Raw genomic sequence first — 20,402 nt, forward strand, 5'->3', positions numbered from 1 at the left:
TAATATTGACACATACTAATAGTAATATATTTTGATATGTTATTTTAAACTTTTTAATATTTTAAAAGGATTTTTTAAAACCATAAAATAAATAAGAAAAATATCTTAATTTTATAAAATATATAATTTAATTTAATTAATTTTATAAATAAAAGTCTATCATTCAACAAATACAAAATAAGCTAGGAAAATAACACATTCCATACAATAATATTATGTCGCATATGTAAAATATAAAATTTTAACTTTATCATACACTAGTTGGTACACATTATTTTCGTTAATAAAATGAAATTGGATGAAACTAATTCATATAGTCTGTACAAGTCGAAATTATTGATAGAATAAAAATATTGAAATAATATGTATTAACCGATATAACTGAAATCGATAGGAAATATAATATTAATGAGCATCGAATATCGATTTTGAAGTTTTATTAGATCTGATCCAATGACAGTGTCAGTGTGGCTACAAGATCTAATCCGGTCTGTTGCAGATTTGGACCAGATTCTTCAAATAAGGTGGAGAGAGGGACTGAAAGCGGAAAAGCCATCGATGACTTCAGGGTCTGGGTTCAATTAATCACGTGATTTTTTTTTAAAAAATTTCAGGCATGACATCAATAATTTATCTTACACCTTAATTTAATAAAAGTCTATCATTCAACAAATACAAAATAAGCTAGGAAAATAACACATTCCATACAATAATATTATGTCGCATATGTAAAATATAAAATTTTAACTTTATCATACACTAGTTGGTACACATTATTTTCGTTAATAAAAATGAAATTGGATGAAACTAATTCATATAGTCTGTACAAGTCGAAATTATTGATAGAATAAAAAATATTGAAATAATATGTATTAACCGATATAACTGAAATCGATAGGAAATATAATATTAATGAGCATCGAATATCGATTTTGAAGTTTTATTAGATCTGATCCAATGACAGTGTCAGTGTGGCTACAAGATCTAATCCGGTCTGTTGCAGATTTGGACCAGATTCTTCAAATAAGGTGGAGAGAGGGACTGGAAAGCGGAAAAGCCATCGATGACTTCAGGGTCTGGGTTCAATTAATCACGTGATTTTTTTTTAAAAAATTTCAGGCATGACATCAATAATTTATCTTACACCTTAATTTAATCATTATTTTATGAGATTACTATCTTTCTTGTCTAAATATGATCCCACTCATCGTCCTTTTACTTATAAAATTAAAATTTTCAACATTTTAGCTTCAATTATCACTCAAATTATAAAAAGAAAATAATTGAATAGAGTGATAAAATTTTCTATATTTTATGAGTTTCGGATTTAAGTTATGTGATTAAATTAAAAATAATGATAAATAATTTTTAAATAATATAAATTTAAAAATTATATAATTAAAGGTGTAAATGAAATATTGATTCTTAAGTGTTATTCAAATTTGATTGAAAAAATTAATTTTATAATTATTGAATTAAATTCAAATTTGAACAGTTTCAACTATTAATCAAATTATATTTGAGCACTTTAATATTTGATTTAAAGAATTCATGAGTTTAATTAAATTTTTATTTTAATATTTATATAGAAAGAATTAAGTATACATTAACTCAATTAAATTTAATTCAATCTTGAATACGAGAACCGATAAAATTTAATTAAACTTACTTAAGTAGGTTAATTAAGTTTAGAAAGGATTATGGAACTTCGACCGTAATATCTACTAGAATCAAAGGGCAATCATTTATATTCCTCTCTATATAAACCATACAAGCCCAAATCCATCTCTATTAACTCACCCGAGTTTCCATAAGAAAAAAAAACTCTGTTTTCATCTCCTCTATTCAATTACCCATTCCCCTCCCCCAAAAAAAAAAGCGCTTAAATGGCAGGTGCAAGGAGGGAAATGATCAATGGCGGGAATATCTCACGAAGGATCGCCGGCCGTCCAATCCCAAGGAGGGGACAAGTGAAAGTTGCTATAATGGCGGGGATTGCCCATTCTTTTGCTTCTATTTTCACTACAAGCAGTTGCAGAGCATCTCCTTCTCGTTTGTCTTAATTAATAATAATAATAAACATGAATTTTTGATGATTTTGTAAAAAAAAAAACAGTGGGAGAGGGTGTTGCCTGTCCTAAAGAAAGATGTGAGCTGCTTATTATGATTATTTTGGGTTCATGTCCATTTCGGTAATTATGTACAGAAGCTTGTATTAATGTCTGTTTTAAATGAATTTCTACCTTTTGGAAACTGTTTTGCATTGACATGGGTAAGACTCATTGATGATATTATAACAATATAGGATATAGTAGAGGGACGAAAATGAAAATTTGATCAATTTGAATGATACCGTTGTTGATGTTAACAAATTCATTTTATGATCAGAGTTACAAAGTAGAAATGAAGGGTGGATCAACATTGATCATAATAATGTTATTGTTCTAAGATTAAACAAAGCTATAAAGCCCTCTGTTTATTCAAATTTGGGTGGTGTTTGGGATGTTAAGTTTAAGAAGCAGCTGCAAAACCATGTTGAGAATCACCAAAAACCAAGTTCAAAACCATGGCTAATCTGACCCCTCCTTGAGCAATTCTTTCCATTACTATAGGCATCCTTGAACCGAAGTATTCATCTGCAACCAAAAACAAGACACTATGAAGAGTACAAAACACCTATGATATATTTTAATCTTTTAAAAACTCAATTCCCATTCAATCGGTAGAAGTTCAGTAAGGACTAGAACATGATCAAATTATAGGGACTGAATCTACAACTTATGCATTATACTGGGACTAATAGAAAATTTTGACCTTGTTTTTCCAAAGCTTTAAGCAATTATATAACATACCTGCCAAGGTTTGTCCAGGCTCTACGCCTTTGTAACCCCATTTGCAAGCTACGTTTATGCTCTCATTAGCATACCTACTCACATGAAAATGGGAGCTTTTATTAAACAAATCATCAAGCAAGCAAAAACCCATATTCTTTTTTCTCTGAAATTACCAGATGGGATAGAAAAAAAAATTGGTTTGACCCTTCTACTATGTTAAATTTTGTGATTTAATTATTGTATTTCAACTTGACATAATAGCTATTTAGGTTAAGATTTAAAGGGTATTTTTAAAAAAGTTATTTTAAAATATGATTTGAAAAAAGTTAACGATGTTAACTATTTGAAATTCAAGAATAAAATTTGAGAATAGATAGGGACCTTAACTTGGTTAAATGAAAAAAAAAAAAAATTTTAGCTCCTCCTAAAAAAAATCAATTTAAGCCCTTCTATCTCTTTGGTTAGATGGAAACTTTTACAACTTTAGCTTCTAAAATTAATAATTTAATTTTAATCTATTTTAACATATTAAATGGAAAAATTGTATTTTATCCTCTCAAAATTTAATAATTCAATTAAGTTCTTTAAAGTTTTAACAAAAAAGTTTTTTGCTTTGGCCTCCAAAAATTTTATAATTTTATGTTGACTTCACCTTGAAGACATTGTAAAAGTAAATAGACCAAAGACTAAATCTCAAGTTTAAACTTATTAAAGTGCCAAAATCAAAATTTGACCCACGTTTTATAATTGTTCGAAAGAGGGTAGAAATCATACTTGTTCGAGCAGGTAAGAAGATCATCACATTCTTCCCATGATGCTACATCATCAAACCAGATTCCCTATATGAAAGCAACAATCATTATGTTTAAATACAAATACTAAGCTAGAATTTGTAAAGTAATTAGGGACTAAATTGAACTTACATCAGTAAAGTTCCCTACTAACTCCTCTTGAAGGCTGTCCAAGTTCTTTTCATAGTAATCTGCTAGAGCTGTAAGGATGATCTCCCTATCCCATACCTATACACATTGTTGAAATGTTTCATAAAATGTGACTAATTAAATCACTCAACTTAGCTATAAGTTAGTTTAACCTCAGACACTCACATGGTGCAGGTTAGATTTGTGCCTAAACCATCGAACGGAGATGGTGTTTCCGCCTTCGTCGCTCGTAAAACCCACGTGCATCGGCTGATGGATATCTCCCATGAAGTGTGACAAGAACAATAAGGCTTCTGTCATGTTATCTGCAGAGGACAAAAGAAGTCATCCGGTATCGAATTCAAGGAAACGATAACATGAATCATGGACGAGTAAAAACGATTTTCTTACATCGACGATCTGATGTTCCTTCCCTGTAATGCACAAGCTGTGAGGTGAAGTTTTGGATTGCACCAGCAACGCACATGTCCTTAACACCATTAGTATCATGACAGTCCCCTAAAACAAAAATGAGCAAATGTGCATTATTCACACACAATCCAAGTGATCTTTTATATTATTTTATGACCACAAGATTGCTGGGATTTCAGCTTACTCGAATACTCATACGAGCAAGCATTGTCAGGAGTATCGATGAAATGAAGTGGACTCGTCCATCGATACTTATACCAATGCCGGATTTGGTCCGGCCATACGCAAAGGGACGAAAGGTCTCCATTAGCATAGTCAGGCAACAAATTTTCAACAGCTGCTGCTGCCTCAGGCTCTAAAAGACCCTATACCAAAATTTCCATACACGGTCCATCAAATACTAATCAAAGCACAAAAAAGTACCAAAAGAGCAATTCAACGAACAGTACCTGAGCTATCCGACATGTTAAAACATGACCTTCTTTGCTCCAACCATGGGTTCTAGGCACTAAAACCAGTGCCAGAGCCACCAACAATGAAGACAACCTCCACAACACGAGCATATTAATTACTCAATGTCTTGTCTTTCCTGCTATTGTTTTACTAGTTTTAGCAACTCAATAACAATGGGGTTCATTTGATGTATATAAACACAGTAAGTGGTCTAGATTCTCACTGTTTTTCACGTTAACTACCACAAGGTTGACCTGACATGGAAGCAAGAGGGAGCATTATCTTGGTATATGAAATGTGATGTAGATCAATGATGAACATAGAGTTAATTAATTATTAATTTCCTTGTCTTCAAATAGTTGATAAAGAGGATGATTAATGATGGGTGTACGCACGTAATTAGTTTGGTGTATGTAATAGTTTATAAGGTTAGTTAATTATATATATGGTTAAAATATGCCATAAGTTCTTGTACTTTTTGAAAGTTTGGAATTTAGTCCTTCTACTTTTATTTCCAAGAATTTAGTCCATCTACTTTTCATATTTCAAAATTCAAATTCAACTGTTAATATTGTTAAACCTTTTGTTGTGACATTTTGAAATGAAAAAAAAAAAAGAAGCCCACTTAGTAACCATGCTGTTAAAAAAATGATGTTATGAACTTGAATTTAATAAAATAATTATAATAACAATGTTAATAACTGAAGCTAAATTTAAAAATTGAAAAGTAAAAGAACTAAATTCTTGAAAATGAAAGCAAAAGACTAAATTTTAAATTCTCAAAGCATAGGGACTTATGAGATATTTTAACCTATATAAAAAATAGTTTGATACCCTGTGCATTGGGATATATAATAGTTTGATACCCTGTGCATTTGGATATATAATGGTTTGATACCTTGTGCAATTTGGTTATATTATAAAGTAGTTCGATACCCTGTGCACTGCATAGAAAAATATTATTTATTTACATGTATTTTATAAAAACACTGAAATCACATGACAATTTTTTTAAAACTACGTATAAAAATTAATTTTTCATAATCACATGTTAATAACAATGAGTAATTTTTTTATAATTTTAAATTAGTAATATAATGTTTTTATTCACATAATTAAATTAAAATATCGAAATCACATGAAAAATAAATTAAATATAAAAATTAATTTTCATAATCACATGTTAATAACAATTAATAAAATGTATTTATATTTTTAAATTATTTTTTTTCATAATATTCGCTTTTACTATTCATATTCGAGATTGTGACCGACCTTCCCAATAATATTATCTTCCCAATAATTTTTTATTCATATTCTCTTTTGACAGTACAATATACTTTACCACTGCACACAATAGTTATATAAGTTAGACAATGGCAACAGCGGATATGTATGAATAATGTGCAATACTATGTCGCATTGTTATTATTTCTACATAATACTCACATAAAAGTCATATTATTTCATTTAATAGATTTTACTGTTATTATTTGAAACATGATTGAAATTTTAAAATTTAAAAATATAAAAATTAGAAATAGTCAAATTAATAAATAAAAATTAAATTCATAACTTACACATAACGAATAATAGAATTTAATGTGTATACTATGGATAATAAAATTTTAAAGTTCAAAATTATAGAAATTAAGCTTTATAACTTACTCACACTATTTTAAATAGATTGGTGAATGAGATGGTGACTTCCCACTAACCACATAAGAAAAGATTACAACTTTTTCAATGCTTTAAATATGGGTACATCACGATATTAGATCGAGTGAGACTGAATTTAATATTTTTAAATAAAATTTCTGAGTTGGAATTAAATAGTTTCAAAAGAAATTTACTTTTTTTTGTTTTAATTTGATTGAATTTTAAATTTAATTAAGTTTAGTATAAGATAATTAATATTGTATTGATAAATATATAATTAGATAAATTACACCAACAGTCACTTAATTTTAGGCTAGTTGACAAAACAATCATCTAGGTTTCATTTCAGTCACTCAACTTTGAAAAAATAACAAAACAATTACTAACGTTATTGAAAAGTGACAAATCAGTCACTCATTAACGTTTTCCATCACAAGCTTAACTGAATAGCATACGTGGCAGTTAATTAGCTGACGTGGCCAATTAACTTGTCACGTAGGACATGTAGTCAAAGGGTAAAAAAAAAAAAGATTGGGCATTCTCTGCATCTTCTTCTCCCTCGACCTCTTTCTCTTTGTTGGTGTAATAAAAAGACGATTGGGCATTCTCTGTGCATTTCTTATTTTTCTTCTTATTTTCCTCTCCCTCAACCTCTGTCCAAGTCTGTAAATCCTGTTAACTGTTAACTTCTTCTTTTGCGGGAGTAAGGCTGCTTCGAGTTCATTGACTTAAGAGCAAGTACATCGTTCTTGTTCAGCCAGAGAGATACCGTTATCAGCCTTAGTTTCTTCCCTATGACACCACGGAACTAAACTTTCGACCACGCACGTTTTCTGTTTGCATCCAATTTGATATTCCTCAAGTAGCAATGCATCCAACATCAGAACATGGAAAACACAGTTCCTTTTTTTACCATATCTTTCTTCCAGGGGAAAGAACCACTGCCAAGTTCCAACAAAAAAAAAAAAAAAAAAGTGGCATCAAATATTTGAATGACATGGCATGTAAAATCAAATATTTTTCCATCATTTCCAGGACCGTTGCTCTCTGTGTAAAATATAAATAAGGGATATGCATGATATAATTGAATTTCTTGGGTCCCATTGTTCTTTTACAGTTTCTGGAGATTTTGAGAGTTTTAGCAGGGTTTGACGACTTTTTATTTTATTTTATTTTTATCATTATAGAATTATTCTTTACCCTTTCTATACAGAATTTATAGGTCAATGAATTTATTTAGTTATTTGTAAAACATATAAGAAACGATAAACAACGAAAATTGCCTTTTGTCTCCTTTTCTTTTCCGATTCCATCTATTCAGTCAACACACTGCTGTCTGCTACCTCAGATCTCTTTTCCTTTTTCTTTACTTATATTACTGCTATAGAAGAGTAGATACGGAACTCAAAAACAGAGTAGAAGAAGAGAACTGTTTAATGAACGAAGCTTTGCTGCTTGCTACCATGTACATCCTTGGTCTGCCAGTGGATGTGCATTTGACAGATGGCTCTGTTTACGCTGGAATCTTCCACACTGCTGCTGTTGAGAAAGAATTTGGTGGGTTTTGCTTCTTCTTTTTCTGGGTTTGTTTTGGCATTACTTCTTTTGTTGGAAACCAATTCTGGTTTTTGGTTGTTGATTGAGATTTATATCTGGGTTTTGGGTTTTATTGAATTATTGTGGTTTTGTTTGTAAATTGGGTCACATCAGATTGGTATAAGTTTGATTTGTGCTGTTTTCTTCATTGGTTAGACTATTTTTTTTAACCGTATTGCTTTCATGCAAGGTTGCAATTTTAAAATAGGCACGGGATTAGGCACTTGATTAAGAGGCATTATTGTTGGAGGGATAGGATTAAAGGAGACATCATTATCTAAGACTTTGTTATTGTTGCAGGGATTAGGTTTAAGGAAACATTTTTATCCAAGCCTTGCTTAATTTTTCTTACTTGGTTTTCGCTTTTATAGGGAACAACAGAGAATGCCCAGAGAAAGAGAAAGAGGTTGAGGGAGAAGAAGATGCAGAGAATGTCCAATCATTTTTTTTTTTTTTGACCTTTTGACTACTTGTCTTACGTGGCAAGTAAATTAGCCACGTCAGCTATTCCGTTAACCTTGCGAAGGAAAACATTAATGAAGGACTGATTTGTCACTTTTCAATAACGTTAGTGACTATTTTATTATTTTTTCAAAGTTGAGTGACTGAAATGAAACCTTGGTGACTGTTTTGTCAGTTACCCTAAAATTGAGTAATTATTGATGTAATTTACCCTATATAAATTTTCAAATGAAATTAATATGTACTAATATTGATCTGGTTTAATATATTATCTCCAAATTTATATTTTTCAATGAACTTTACGAATAAAAGTTATCATTCAACAAATACAAAAGAAAAAAATTATTTCATACATTAAGCAATAAAATTATTCGTATACGTAATTTTAGATTTTTTAACTTTGTTCATGCACTAACTAATGCATATTGTTTTAGCCAATATAAAATCAGTGCGACTAGTTTCAATTTATTATTGAAATCAAATACCGACCTTGGAGAGATGATAAAACTACAAAATTTTATTAGATTTAATGGAAATGGTTAGGCGAATCAACTAAATTAGGAAGTAATCAAGATACCAATTTTAAAAAAATTAAATCAATTAAACCGAAAATTGATATAAATTAAACTAAAAACTAGTTAAACGGATTCAATCTAATTTTTATATAAACTTTTAATTATTTATTTAATAAAATGGGATGATGTGATCGGAACAATTAAACTTATTGGACAGATAAAGGGATGATTGGAACACCTGTTCTAAAAAGGGTTTCGTCAATGACAGTATCAGTGTGGCGGCTTGATGTAATCGGGTCCGTTGCATCGGATTCGTTGGATAAGGTGGAGGCAGTGTGAGTGACAGGGACAGGTTAACTAAAGTCTAAAAGCCATCGATACTCTAGGGTCTGGATTCAATTCATCACGTGTTTTTTTTAATTTTTTTAATTTCAGACATGACATCAATAATTTGCTTTATATAAAAAACAATCTTAAACCTTAATTTAACCATTATTTTATGAAGATGAGCATCCTTTTTGTCGTCTTGTCTAAATATGATCCAATTCATCATCTTTTTTACTTATAAAATTAATTTTTTCAATTTTTTATTTCGGTATTGATACCAACACATAAATTTAATTATTTCCTCTTTTGAATTTTTAGTAATTTTTTTAAGATTTTGGTAAAGACTGGTAGGTACAAATTATCACTCAAAATCATAAGAGAAAATATTGAGGATAAAAAATTTAATATTTTTAAAAATAAAATTTTAAGTTTAATTTTTATAATAAAAGAAAATATCCTTGAATATATATATATATATATATATATATATATTTCTCTTATGTTTGAATATGTTCAATAAAATAAAGATAATTTGAATTTTTTACGTCAAGCTAGTTTTATCTTCTATATATAATTTTATTTTAAATAAATTAAATAATGAAAATGTAGAAAAGTAATATAATTGGATATGTAAGTGAGACATTGGTGTTTAGGTATTATTCAATTTGATTCAAAAATTCAATTCGATATAATAATTATTGAGTTGAACTAAAGTACAATCACGTAGAATTCAAGTACTTTAGTATTTGATTCAATTAGTTTGTGAGCTTAATTAAGCTTTTCATTTTAATAATTTTTTATATTATGAATTTATGTTTTTACCTTACTATATAGAAAGAGCTTAAGGGTTTAAATAAGATGTTGGTGTTTGCAAGAGCTATTAAAGTTTGATTTGAAATAGAAACTTTGAATTTGATTGGTAATTGTTAAGTTGAGCCCGGACCCGAACAACTTGAACTATTAATTGAATTAAATTCGAACACTTTAGTACTCGATTTAAACAACTCACTAATATTGCTTTTTATGACCCTAATCTTGAGTATGAAAATTTATAAATTTGATTAAGTCTGAAGTTAAATATTGAATTTCGAATAAAACTCGAGCTAAAACTTAGCACTATTTGAATTAGATTGCCCCTAAACATTATATATAACAAAAATGATGTTAAAACAACTCTAAAATTTGAAATTTTATAAAAATAATGTTAATTTAAATATTAGAGTGTTTATTTAACGAAAATATTAGTGTTTAAGAAATTCATTTCAACTTGTGTTGTTCAAAATTTTAACCGTTAAAAATAAATAAATTATTATTTATAAAATTAATTTCATATTACATACATTATTTAAGAATTAATTTAACAATCATCTAAAATATCTAAAACAAAGAAAAGAAAAGGAAGATCAAAATCCAACATAGAAAAGTACACTAATGCCAAAATGTCAGTACTGTCAAAATCTGTGGGCATGACCGTAATATCTACCAGAATCAAAGGGCAATCATTTGTATTCCTCTCTATATAAACCATACAATCCCAAATCTAACTCAGTTAACTCACCTCAGTTTCCTTCAAAAACCTCTCTGTTTTCATCTCTGTTTCAATTACCCATCTTCGCCAAACGAACAAAAAAAAGCAAAAATGGCAGGTGCAAGGAGGGAAATGATCAACGGCGGGAATATATCACGGAGGATCGCCGGCCGGCCGATACCGAGGAGGGGACAAGTGAAAGTTGCTATAATGGCGGGGATTGCCCATTCTTTTGCTTCTATTTTCACTGCAAGCAGTCGCAGAGCATCTCCTTCTCGTTCGTCTTAATTTATAATAATAAAAATGGATTTTTTGATGATTTTGTATGGGAAAAAAAAAAAAACAATGGGAGAGGGTGTTGCCTGTCCTAAGAAAGATGTGAGCTGCTTATTATTATTATTGGTTCATGTTCATGTCTGTAATTTTGTACAGAAGCTTGTATTAATGTCAGTTTTAAATGAATTTCTGCCCTTGGGAAACTAAGTGCCTGGTTCAATTCCGATTTTATTTAAATTGTATCTATAAAGAAAAATTCGAGTTTGGAGTTTTCAACTGCTCAAAATATTAATAATTGATGAGGATGATGTGGGTTTGATCAAAATTCCACCATAATATATTTTTGAAAACTTTTAATTAAAAACCTTGTAAATCCAACTTCAAATTGATTAAAAAAAATTCACTCTTAATGTAATAGCTAATTTTGGCCTAAAAGAACCCAAATCAAAAAAACAAAAAAATAGCCCAATACATGGCCCAAAATTAAAAGAAAACCTAATTAAAACCCTAAAGCCCAAGTCAGCCCATTATCTTAAACTTTTTTTCAGCAGCCACCCTAACCCTAGCCACCAAAGTTCAGCCGCCACTCCCTCCTCTGCCCGGCCATCACGCGCACCACCACCACCGCTTGGGGCACCAACCATGGAAGGCTGACACCTACAAGACGAAACTAGCACGCGAAACACAAGAAACGAAGAAGAAAAAATAGCAGACAAGAAGAAAAAAACAAAAAACGAATCTATGTAATCCGGTTATAAAAGTCGAAACATCCATTTGTAGTTTTTTTTTGGGGGGACACGAACTTTAGCAAACAAAATCACAATAGCAAAAAAACAGGAAGGTTAATTTTATTTCTAGTCCTGTTCTATGTTCTGATTTCATTTATTTTTTGTATTATTTGTTTTTTTATTTTTATTTTTATACGAAAATAGACAAAGGAAAGAGGAGGGGAAGAGAGTTTTACCGGATCTACACCGTGGCCGCGTCGTCGGAGCTCCCCTCTCCGTTTGGCACGGTGAACCGCCGGCAATGATGAGTGTTGAAACCCTAGCTCCAAGAGAAAAAGGGGTGGGGGAGTATTCTCTGTTTTTTTTTTCAAACAGGGAGAAAGCAAAATAAAAGAAAAAAAAATAAACAGATTTAAATACTGCATGAAACAGCGTCGTTTGGGCAAAGGAGAAGGGTCAATGCGCCTAAAATGGGATATTTTCGGTTATGGCCCCTCTTTCTTTCCTGAGTCATTCCATTTAGCCCTGTTTGCATTTTTCCTTTTTTAAATTTCGCCCATTTATTTTATTCCGTTTCTGATTTAATCCCTGGACTGAGCTAATAAAACGCCGCGCATCAAAGGGCCTCGGATATTTGCTCTTTCGGGCCTTGGTTCTTCGCGCGCTTTCTAATGCAGTCCCTGGAAGCTTTTGGTATTTATGATTGTACCCCATTATTTTATTAATGACTTACAAAGCAGTCCCCGAATCATTATTTTCGCATTTATTTTTAATTTGCTTCTGTTTATTCATTAATTCATTTATTTTATTTTGTTTCTTTTTTGTTTTATTTTTATTTTACTCTTTAAACTGCTGTAAATCTTTTGTTATTTTATATACATTAGCTCTCTTAAAACTATTTTATATATTGTTTATTTAAAATTGGTTTAAAGTATACATTTCAAATTGTTTACTACATATTATCTTGGATTATGAACATATATATATTTCTTTATTTAGTTACTTCCTTACTATATATTATCTTAAATTATTTGGCATATTATTTATTTTATATTTTACGTATAGATTATTTCATTTTAAACCTTTACATATTTTATATTTTAAACTTTAATATATTATGCAGCTTAAACTTATTTTTTTTTATGTTTTTATATATGTTACTTATTCCAAATTATTTATCCTTATTCTCTCTATATATTATTTATTCAAACCCTTTTTCATTATTTTTGTTAAGACCAGATTTATAGATTATTTACTCTAAAGCTCTTTTTCCACATATTATTTATTTTAAGTTTTCATATGTTATTTTAATTTTTTTTTTAAAAAAACTATTCACTTAAGGTTAATATATATGTATATATTATTTTATTCTATTTTAAATTGAAATCATATATCAACTATCTTAACTTATTTTATATTATTTACTCTAAATTTGCTTTATAAACTATTTTAAACTTGTTTTTGTGAATTGTTGTTTTATTACTTGCTTTAAATCGTTATATGTACCTCATTTTAAAGCCCTATTTATATATTTTGGAATGTTTTATTATTATTTACCTTAAGATTTTTTATATTATTTGTTTCATACTTTCGCATACACATATATTATTGGTTTTAACCTTGTTATAATCTTTTAAAACTGTTTTGTATATGGTTGATCTTTCTTTCAAAATTCTCTTTGCATTTTATCTATTTATTTATTTAGAACTCATTTATTATCCTTTTAATCTCGCTTTCTTCTTACATCTTATTCATTTTAATTAACTTTATGCTATTCATTTTATTTGATTATTTAATTTATTTATCTTTGATTGTTAATGTTAGTATTTAAACGATGCATGTTGTACGATTATTTCCATTGCATGATTCGCTTATTTGTATTGTCATATTATTGTCATTCACTTGTGTAATATTTTTATCATTGTTCTATGTCGCACTACACCTTTATTTCATATCGTCACCCCAATAAATCAAACCTCGTTACATTCATCCAATAAATTGTTTTATGTGAATCCAAACGAATAACACGTTGTTTAAGTATCAAATTCGCTACTATTCAAAAACGAAACTTTCCAAATAAGGCAATGTTTTGCATTTTGGAACATCAAGGAATCGTGCCCTAACTTACGGGGTTTCGATTTCCTTATTATTTCTAATAGCTAAATATCCTTTTCGAGTTTTAAAACACATGAAATTCTCATTTAAATTAAGAGACGACCTTGTGCTCGGGAATTCATGGTATTGTGTCCTAACTTACGGTATGTGATACTCTGATATCTCGAGATAAGGAAATCTTTAAACAATCGATTCAAGCTAATTCAAGAATTCTAAAGTCAATATTAATAGAAAAGATCGTATTTCAAATCCCTTCCCGATTTTCAAATTTTCGACATTAGGACACTAACTAATCAATTCGGTACCAATTTTTGGGCGTGTCGAGGGTGCTAATCCTTCCTCGCACGTAACCGACTCCCGAACTCATTCTCTCAAGTTTCGTAGACCAAAGGCTCTGTTTTAGTAAACTAAAATTGATTTATTAAAACAAAGGTGATCCGGTCACACCTAATAAAGATCGGTGGCGACTCCCGTTTTAATTTTCGCTTTCAAACCAAGTCGACCCCGTTTTTTCAAAAAAAATGGTTTCGACACTTAATAGAAGGAGAAGGTTATGACGGTTTTGTCTTGACCCAATTTTGGTGTTCGTAAGCTTTTGTATGATAGTTCTCGATATGTGTCATTCATGAATTGGCATTAGATTTTCTACATGTTAGTTAATCTGTACTGTTGTCATATGTTAGCTTTTACTAAATGTGAGGTGTGTCTCGTATTTATCGAAAAGTTTATAAGCATTTAAGACAATAGTTTATAAGCATTTAAGACAATAATAAATGAATAGTTGAAGAATGACCAAAACATGCCTAACGTCATGATGAGTTGAAGAAGGACCAAAACATGCCTAACGTCATGGTGAGTAGGTAGGGCTTGTTGGGACGATGCGATGTAAATTTCAAGAAAATGCGGTTTTGATGTCGTTACGAGGAGAGCCGGCACGTCACAATGTCATGACGTGTTGTCTTATTTGGCAGTCTCGTTTTAGACTTCAAGTGGATTGTTTCTCCTATTGGACTTTGATTATTACAGGGATATTTTAGTATAATTAGAACTCTTATTTAAGCATATTTAAAGGGGTCATTATATCCTTGTTTAGTTATGTCAATCAATAAGGAATTTTCTTTTAGGGCGACAAAATGAAGTCGTATATGAATTTTAATGAGAGTTTTCATGATAACTATAAAGAGAATTTCATTCCCGAATTAGTCTTTTGTTTTTGGGATTTGAATTTGTATGTTTAGTACATTTAAGTTTATTTTCTCTATATTGTATTCTTATTTGTTTACTCATTTAGTGAAAAGTCGATACTTCTTTTGCTCGTATTTTTTTTTCTTTTTTGAGGATTTTTCACGTAAAATATGTATTCGTTCATCTTCACTTTTATTAGTTCATTATTTATACGAATTGATCCTAACAACAAAATTTTGATATTGATTATCTTATTTAGGGAATAAACATATATAACGTGTAAATGACAATGTTCCATCTATGTCAGACAAGTGATTTCATCGATGGTCTAGTTTTGTGAGATATTAGGCTTATAGGAGTCTCATCTATTTTCTTTGGTCAAAAGGGTTAACTCACGAGGCATTGGTATAACACTTGTATAAAGCATTCCAATTATTTTTTCACATGAATCAAAATTTTAAAGCTCTACTACTATAAATACACTACACTCATAAGTATACATATAAATACATGGTTGAGTAATTATAAGGTAGATAATTTAATTATAGTTCTTATATTTTAATTCAAGTGATTTGATCTCTTTATGTAATTGACACCATTAATTATTATTAATTAATACGATTAATTGATGAGATTATAAAAATTAAAAGATGAGATAATAGAGCCAAAATAGTAAATTTAGTTGATACTATTGTTGATGTTGTTAACAAATGCATTTATGAATGTTCAAAGTTACAATGTACAAATGAATGGTGATCAATACTGAACATACATACCTAAATAATGTCATTTTTCTGACTTAAGTAAAAAAATAATCAATGATACTTGAGATCAGACAAAGCTACAAAGCCCCCTGTTTATTCAATTTTTGCTGGTGTTTTGAACGTTAAATTTAAGTTGCAGCTGCAAAACCTTGTTGAGAATCACCAAAAACCAAGTTCAAAATCATGGCTAATCTGACCCCTCCTTGAGCAATTCTTTTCATTACTATAGGCATCCTTGAATTGAAGTATTCATCTACAACCAAAAACACAAGACACTATTTACCTTTTGGTCTTGTATTATATGTAAAGTTGTAATCTAGTTCATGTTCTCCAAATTGTTCATTTTTAGTCCCTATATTTTTTCGAATTTTAAAATTTCAGCTTTGAAACTCGCTTTTTTATAAGTATATGTGAAAATAATAAATTAACATGACATTACGTATGTGATAATATATTTATCGTATAAGATTTTGTGAAATAATAGAATACAACTACCGTTTTGGTTAGGATTGAAATTTTAAAAATTTTGAAGTATATGTAGGGATTGGAAATATCAAATTAAAGTATAGGGACTCTATCTATGACTTATACCTTGTACAAGGACTAATAGAAAATTTTAGCCTTATTTTTTTCGATGCTTTAAGCAATAATATAACGTACCTGCCAGTGTTTGTCCAGACTTTACGCCTCTGTAACCCCATTTGCAAGCTATGTTTATGCTCTCTGTAGCATACCTACGCACAAGAAAATGGTTTAGGTCAATTTTTGCTTTTGGTCCCTCGACTATGCTAGAGTTTGTGATCTAGTCAATGTATTTTAATATGGATCGAGTATTTTTTTTGAAATTCACTTTAGATTTTTAACCAAAATAGATAATATTATTAATTATGTGAGCTAACTATTAACATTCAAGGAGCAGGCAGCTGACCCTTTTGGTTAAATGAAATGAATTGTAATTTTAGCTCATCCCAAAAATTAATAATTCAATTTAAATTCTTTTATCTCTTTGATCAAATGAAAAAATTGCAAATCTAGCTCTCTTGATTAAATGAAACAATTACATTTTTGGTACTCCTCCTAAAAAATACTAATTCAATTTATGCTCTTTTTTGAGTTTTAATAAAAAAAAATTATTTAGGCCCCTTGAAATTAAATTTTATAATTTTATCTAAACACCCAATACAAAATTCCTGCACATCTCGTGGCATTATAAAAGTTCAAAGACTAAATTAAGGTATAGAGACTAAATCTCAAATTGGAATATATTAGAGGACCAAAGTCAAAATTTAACCTATGTTTTATAATTGTTGGAAAGAGGGTAGAAGCTTACTTGTTCAAGCATGGAAGAAGATTATCACATTCTTTCCATGATGCTACATCGTCAAACCATATTCCCTATATGAAAACAACAATTATAATGTCTAAATACAAATACTAAGCTAGAAATAGAATAGTAATTAGGGACTAAATTGAACTTACATTAGTAAAGTTCCCTACTAAGTCCTCTTGAAGGCTGTCCAGGTTCTTTTCATAGTAATCTGCTAGAGCTGTAAGGATGATCTCCCTATCCCACACCTATATATACACAGTTGCACTATTTCATAAATATTGTTAGAGTAAAAAGTAACATGAAGGCTCTTGTATTAAAAGTTAAATTGTATTTTGTTCATTATACTAAAAAAAAGGACAAATTATTCCTTATACATTGCATCAAAAAGCAAACAAATTCTTTTTTTAAAAGTTCTATCCATTTTTAGGCATAATGACCAGTTTTTTAACAGTAAAAATGGATAGAATTTTTAACAAAAGGACCAATTTGTTATTTAATCTAATGTATAGAGATTAATTTACTCAATTTTTAAGTAAAGAGTAAAATGCAATCCAATTCCTAGTATTACTTTAGCTATAAGATTAGTTTAACCAGAGACACTCACATGGTGCAGATTAGATTTGTGCCTAAACCAGCGTACTGCAATGGTATTTCCGCCTTCATCGGTCGTAAAACCGACATGCATCGGCTGATGGATATCTCCCATGAAGTGCGACAAGAACAACAAGGCTTCTGTCATGTTATCTGCAAGGAACAAAACAGGTCAATCGATATCGAATTCAAAAGAAACGATAACACGAATCGCGGACGAGTCAATACGATTTTCTTACATCGACGATCCGATGTTCCTTCCCTGTAATGCTCAAGCTGTGAAGTGAAATTTTGGATTGCACCAGCAACACACATGTCCTTCACACCATGAGTATCATGACAGTCCCCTAGAAAAATAAAAATGACCAAATTTGCATCATTTAGACACAATTCAAATTATCATTTTATAACCATTGCTGAGATTTTCGGCTTACTTGAATACTCATACGAGCAAGCATCATCCGGAGTATCGATGAAATGAAGTGGACTCGTCCATCGATACCTATACCAATGCCGGATTTGGTCCGGCCATACGCAAAGGGACGAAAGGTCTCCATTAGCATAGTCAGGCAACAAATTTTCAACAGCTGATGCTGCCTCAGGCTCTAAAAGACCCTATACCAAAATTTCCATACACGGTCCATCAAATACTAATCAAAGCACAAAAAAGTACCAAAAGAGCAATTCAGCAAACAGTACCTGAGCTATCCGACATGTTAAAACATGACCTTCTTTGCTCCAACCATGGGTTCTAGGCACTAAAACCAGTGCCAGAGCCACCAACAATGAAGACAACCTCCACAACACGACCATATTCCTCAATGTCTTGTCTTTCCTGCAACTCAATAACAATGGGGTTCATTTAATGTGTATAAATAACACAAACAAACATGTGGTCGTTGTGTGTACGTTTAGGTTCCCACTGTTTTTCACGTTACCTACCAAAAGGTTGACCGCACATGGAAGCAAATGGGAGCATATTCTGGTATATGTGATGTAAGGTAGATCAATGATAAACATGAGAGTTAATTAATTGTTAATTTCCTTGTCTTCGAAGAGTTGAAAAAAGGGATGAATGACTAGTGTACCTAAGTTTCTTGTAATGACTAGTGTACGTAAGTTTCTTGTATGTAATATTTTATATAAGGTTTCAATATATACAGGCAGTACAGTGTTTTAACTTTACAAATTTATATAATTTTTTAAATATAAATTAAAAACACTTGTTAGCCTCGTAACTTTGCGAAACCAAAAAAATTCACCTAATATTTGTCAAATAATTATCCCTATATATGTCAAAAAGGAAAAGAAAGGAATGGTATGGCCTTAATTAAGTTGATACTTGTAAGCAATTGCATCGAGTTATGGGTGAGTTGAATTTCGTTTACGTCTGAATTTCGGGTCAGGATAATGAAAGTTGCTACGCCAAAGATTGTTCCATATATAATGGGGTGCCTTCCAATTAGGGTTAATTTCTACTGATGTCCTGGAACTATGGTTTAAATTCTAAATTGGTCCCAAACTCGGTGGTGGAGTAGAGGTGGGATGGAGCTAGGAGAAGGGGCTTTGTCCCTTGGTTAAATGAATTACAATCAATTTTAATTATTTTTAAATAAAATTTTAAATATTTATTAAAAATTCTTTCAACTTTTTTTTTATTTGATTTATTAGTAACGTGGCGAACTGTGGTATATGATGATCCACAGATTTCATGCATTGACAATGCATTAAATATAATCTTAAGAAAAATTATTTTTTTAGCCCGTCCATAAAATTATTGATTCAATTCCAGTGTTTTTTCTTCTGGTTAAATGAAAAATTTTAGGCTAAAATATGTCATAAGTCTCTATGCACTTCCTAAATTTAAAATTTAATCATTTATTTCTAAAATTTAGTCCCTATACTTTTCAGTTTTTAAAATTCAAGTCCAACTTTTAATGTTGTTAAAATTTTGTTAAATTTAGATTCATTACAATGTCAATTTTTAATTATATTGCTATCAAATGAGTACTTTTTTTTTAAAATGTCAAGTCAACAAATTTAACAAAAAAATTAACAGTGTTAATAATTAGATCTGAATTTTGAAATCGAAAATTAGAGGACTGAATTCTAAAAATAAAAGTACATGAACTAAATTTTAAATTTATGAAGAGTACAAAGATCTATGATATATTTTAACCAATTTTTATTTTGCTTTCCAAAAGTTTATATGTTTTAAGCCTTTCTAGTCTCTTGGTTAAATGAAGAAAATTACAATTTTGGCCCTTCTTAAAACTAATAATTTAATTTAAGTTTTAATATAAAATTTTAAAATTTTTATCTTGGCCTTTAACACAAAAATTTGTCTTCCTTTTAATTGAATTTTCAAAATATTAGTATTCTATCAGTCAAGTCTTCTTATTGGCTTATCAATAAATTTAAGTGTTAAAATGCATTCTCAAATATGACAAATAAAAAATTTAAATAACTTGGATTAAATTATAAACACATGAATACTTACTACGTAGATAGTTTTGATCTAATTTATTTCCTTTTAAAGAAAAGGAATTAACTTTCTTAAATTTTTTAACAATATTATTTTAACTTGTTATATCTAAACTATCCATATAATCAATACATACATATTTAAAATTTGATATACATGTTTTAAATATTGTCTACTTTGATCTAAACTAATTTTAATATCT

General features: G+C 29.8%; 2 protein-coding genes and 2 long non-coding RNA genes across 4 annotated transcripts; 1 reads left to right on the top strand and 3 right to left on the bottom strand.

Annotated features, from left to right (window-relative positions):
* Positions 1-2,332: 2,332 nt before the first annotated feature.
* LOC108489116 (endonuclease 1-like) lies at positions 2,333-4,884 on the bottom strand. The gene is made up of 8 exons (XM_017793410.2): positions 4,636-4,884; positions 4,371-4,551; positions 4,166-4,273; positions 3,941-4,080; positions 3,758-3,853; positions 3,609-3,673; positions 2,853-2,926; positions 2,333-2,636 (listed from the first exon to the last, which is right to left on the bottom strand). Exons 1-8 carry the CDS (start codon positions 4,747-4,749, stop codon positions 2,512-2,514), a joined length of 903 nt encoding a protein of 300 aa, XP_017648899.2. The 5' UTR covers positions 4,750-4,884; the 3' UTR covers positions 2,333-2,511.
* Positions 4,885-7,567: 2,683 nt separating this feature from the next.
* Positions 7,568-8,643, top strand: LOC128282574 (uncharacterized). The gene is made up of 2 exons (XR_008272899.1): positions 7,568-7,855; positions 8,266-8,643. It is a non-coding gene; the product is annotated as an uncharacterized LOC128282574 (long non-coding RNA).
* A 2,710-nt stretch (positions 8,644-11,353) lies between these two features.
* LOC108489118 (uncharacterized) lies at positions 11,354-12,142 on the bottom strand. Its single transcript, XR_001871898.2, has 2 exons — positions 11,967-12,142; positions 11,354-11,659 (listed from the first exon to the last, which is right to left on the bottom strand). It is a non-coding gene; the product is annotated as an uncharacterized LOC108489118 (long non-coding RNA).
* A 3,579-nt stretch (positions 12,143-15,721) lies between these two features.
* On the bottom strand, positions 15,722-18,591 carry LOC108489115 (endonuclease 1-like). Its single transcript, XM_017793409.2, has 8 exons — positions 18,415-18,591; positions 18,150-18,330; positions 17,955-18,062; positions 17,729-17,868; positions 17,274-17,369; positions 17,125-17,189; positions 16,455-16,528; positions 15,722-16,047 (listed from the first exon to the last, which is right to left on the bottom strand). The coding sequence occupies exons 1-8, from the start codon at positions 18,526-18,528 to the stop codon at positions 15,923-15,925; spliced, it is 903 nt and encodes a 300-aa protein (XP_017648898.1). The 5' UTR covers positions 18,529-18,591; the 3' UTR covers positions 15,722-15,922.
* Positions 18,592-20,402: the final 1,811 nt, after the last annotated feature.

Source organism: Gossypium arboreum, chromosome 10 (genome assembly GCF_025698485.1).
Source record: "Gossypium arboreum isolate Shixiya-1 chromosome 10, ASM2569848v2, whole genome shotgun sequence".
Lineage (NCBI taxonomy): Eukaryota > Viridiplantae > Streptophyta > Magnoliopsida > Malvales > Malvaceae > Gossypium > Gossypium arboreum.

Coding starts and splice junctions, on each gene's coding strand:
- LOC108489116 (XM_017793410.2), bottom strand. CDS start 4,749: ATGCTCGTGTTGTGGAGGTTGTCTTCATTGTTGGTGGCTCTGGCACTG. Junction 4,552..4,635: donor TAACATGTCGGATAGCTCAG/GTACTGTTCGTT, acceptor ATTTTGGTATAG/GGTCTTTTAGAGCCTGAGGC. Junction 3,854..3,940: donor ACAAATCTAACCTGCACCAT/GTGAGTGTCTGA, acceptor CAATGTGTATAG/GTATGGGATAGGGAGATCAT.
- LOC108489115 (XM_017793409.2), bottom strand. CDS start 18,528: ATGGTCGTGTTGTGGAGGTTGTCTTCATTGTTGGTGGCTCTGGCACTG. Junction 17,370..17,728: donor ACAAATCTAATCTGCACCAT/GTGAGTGTCTCT, acceptor GTGTATATATAG/GTGTGGGATAGGGAGATCAT. Junction 16,529..17,124: donor CTTCTTCCATGCTTGAACAA/GTAAGCTTCTAC, acceptor TCTTGTGCGTAG/GTATGCTACAGAGAGCATAA.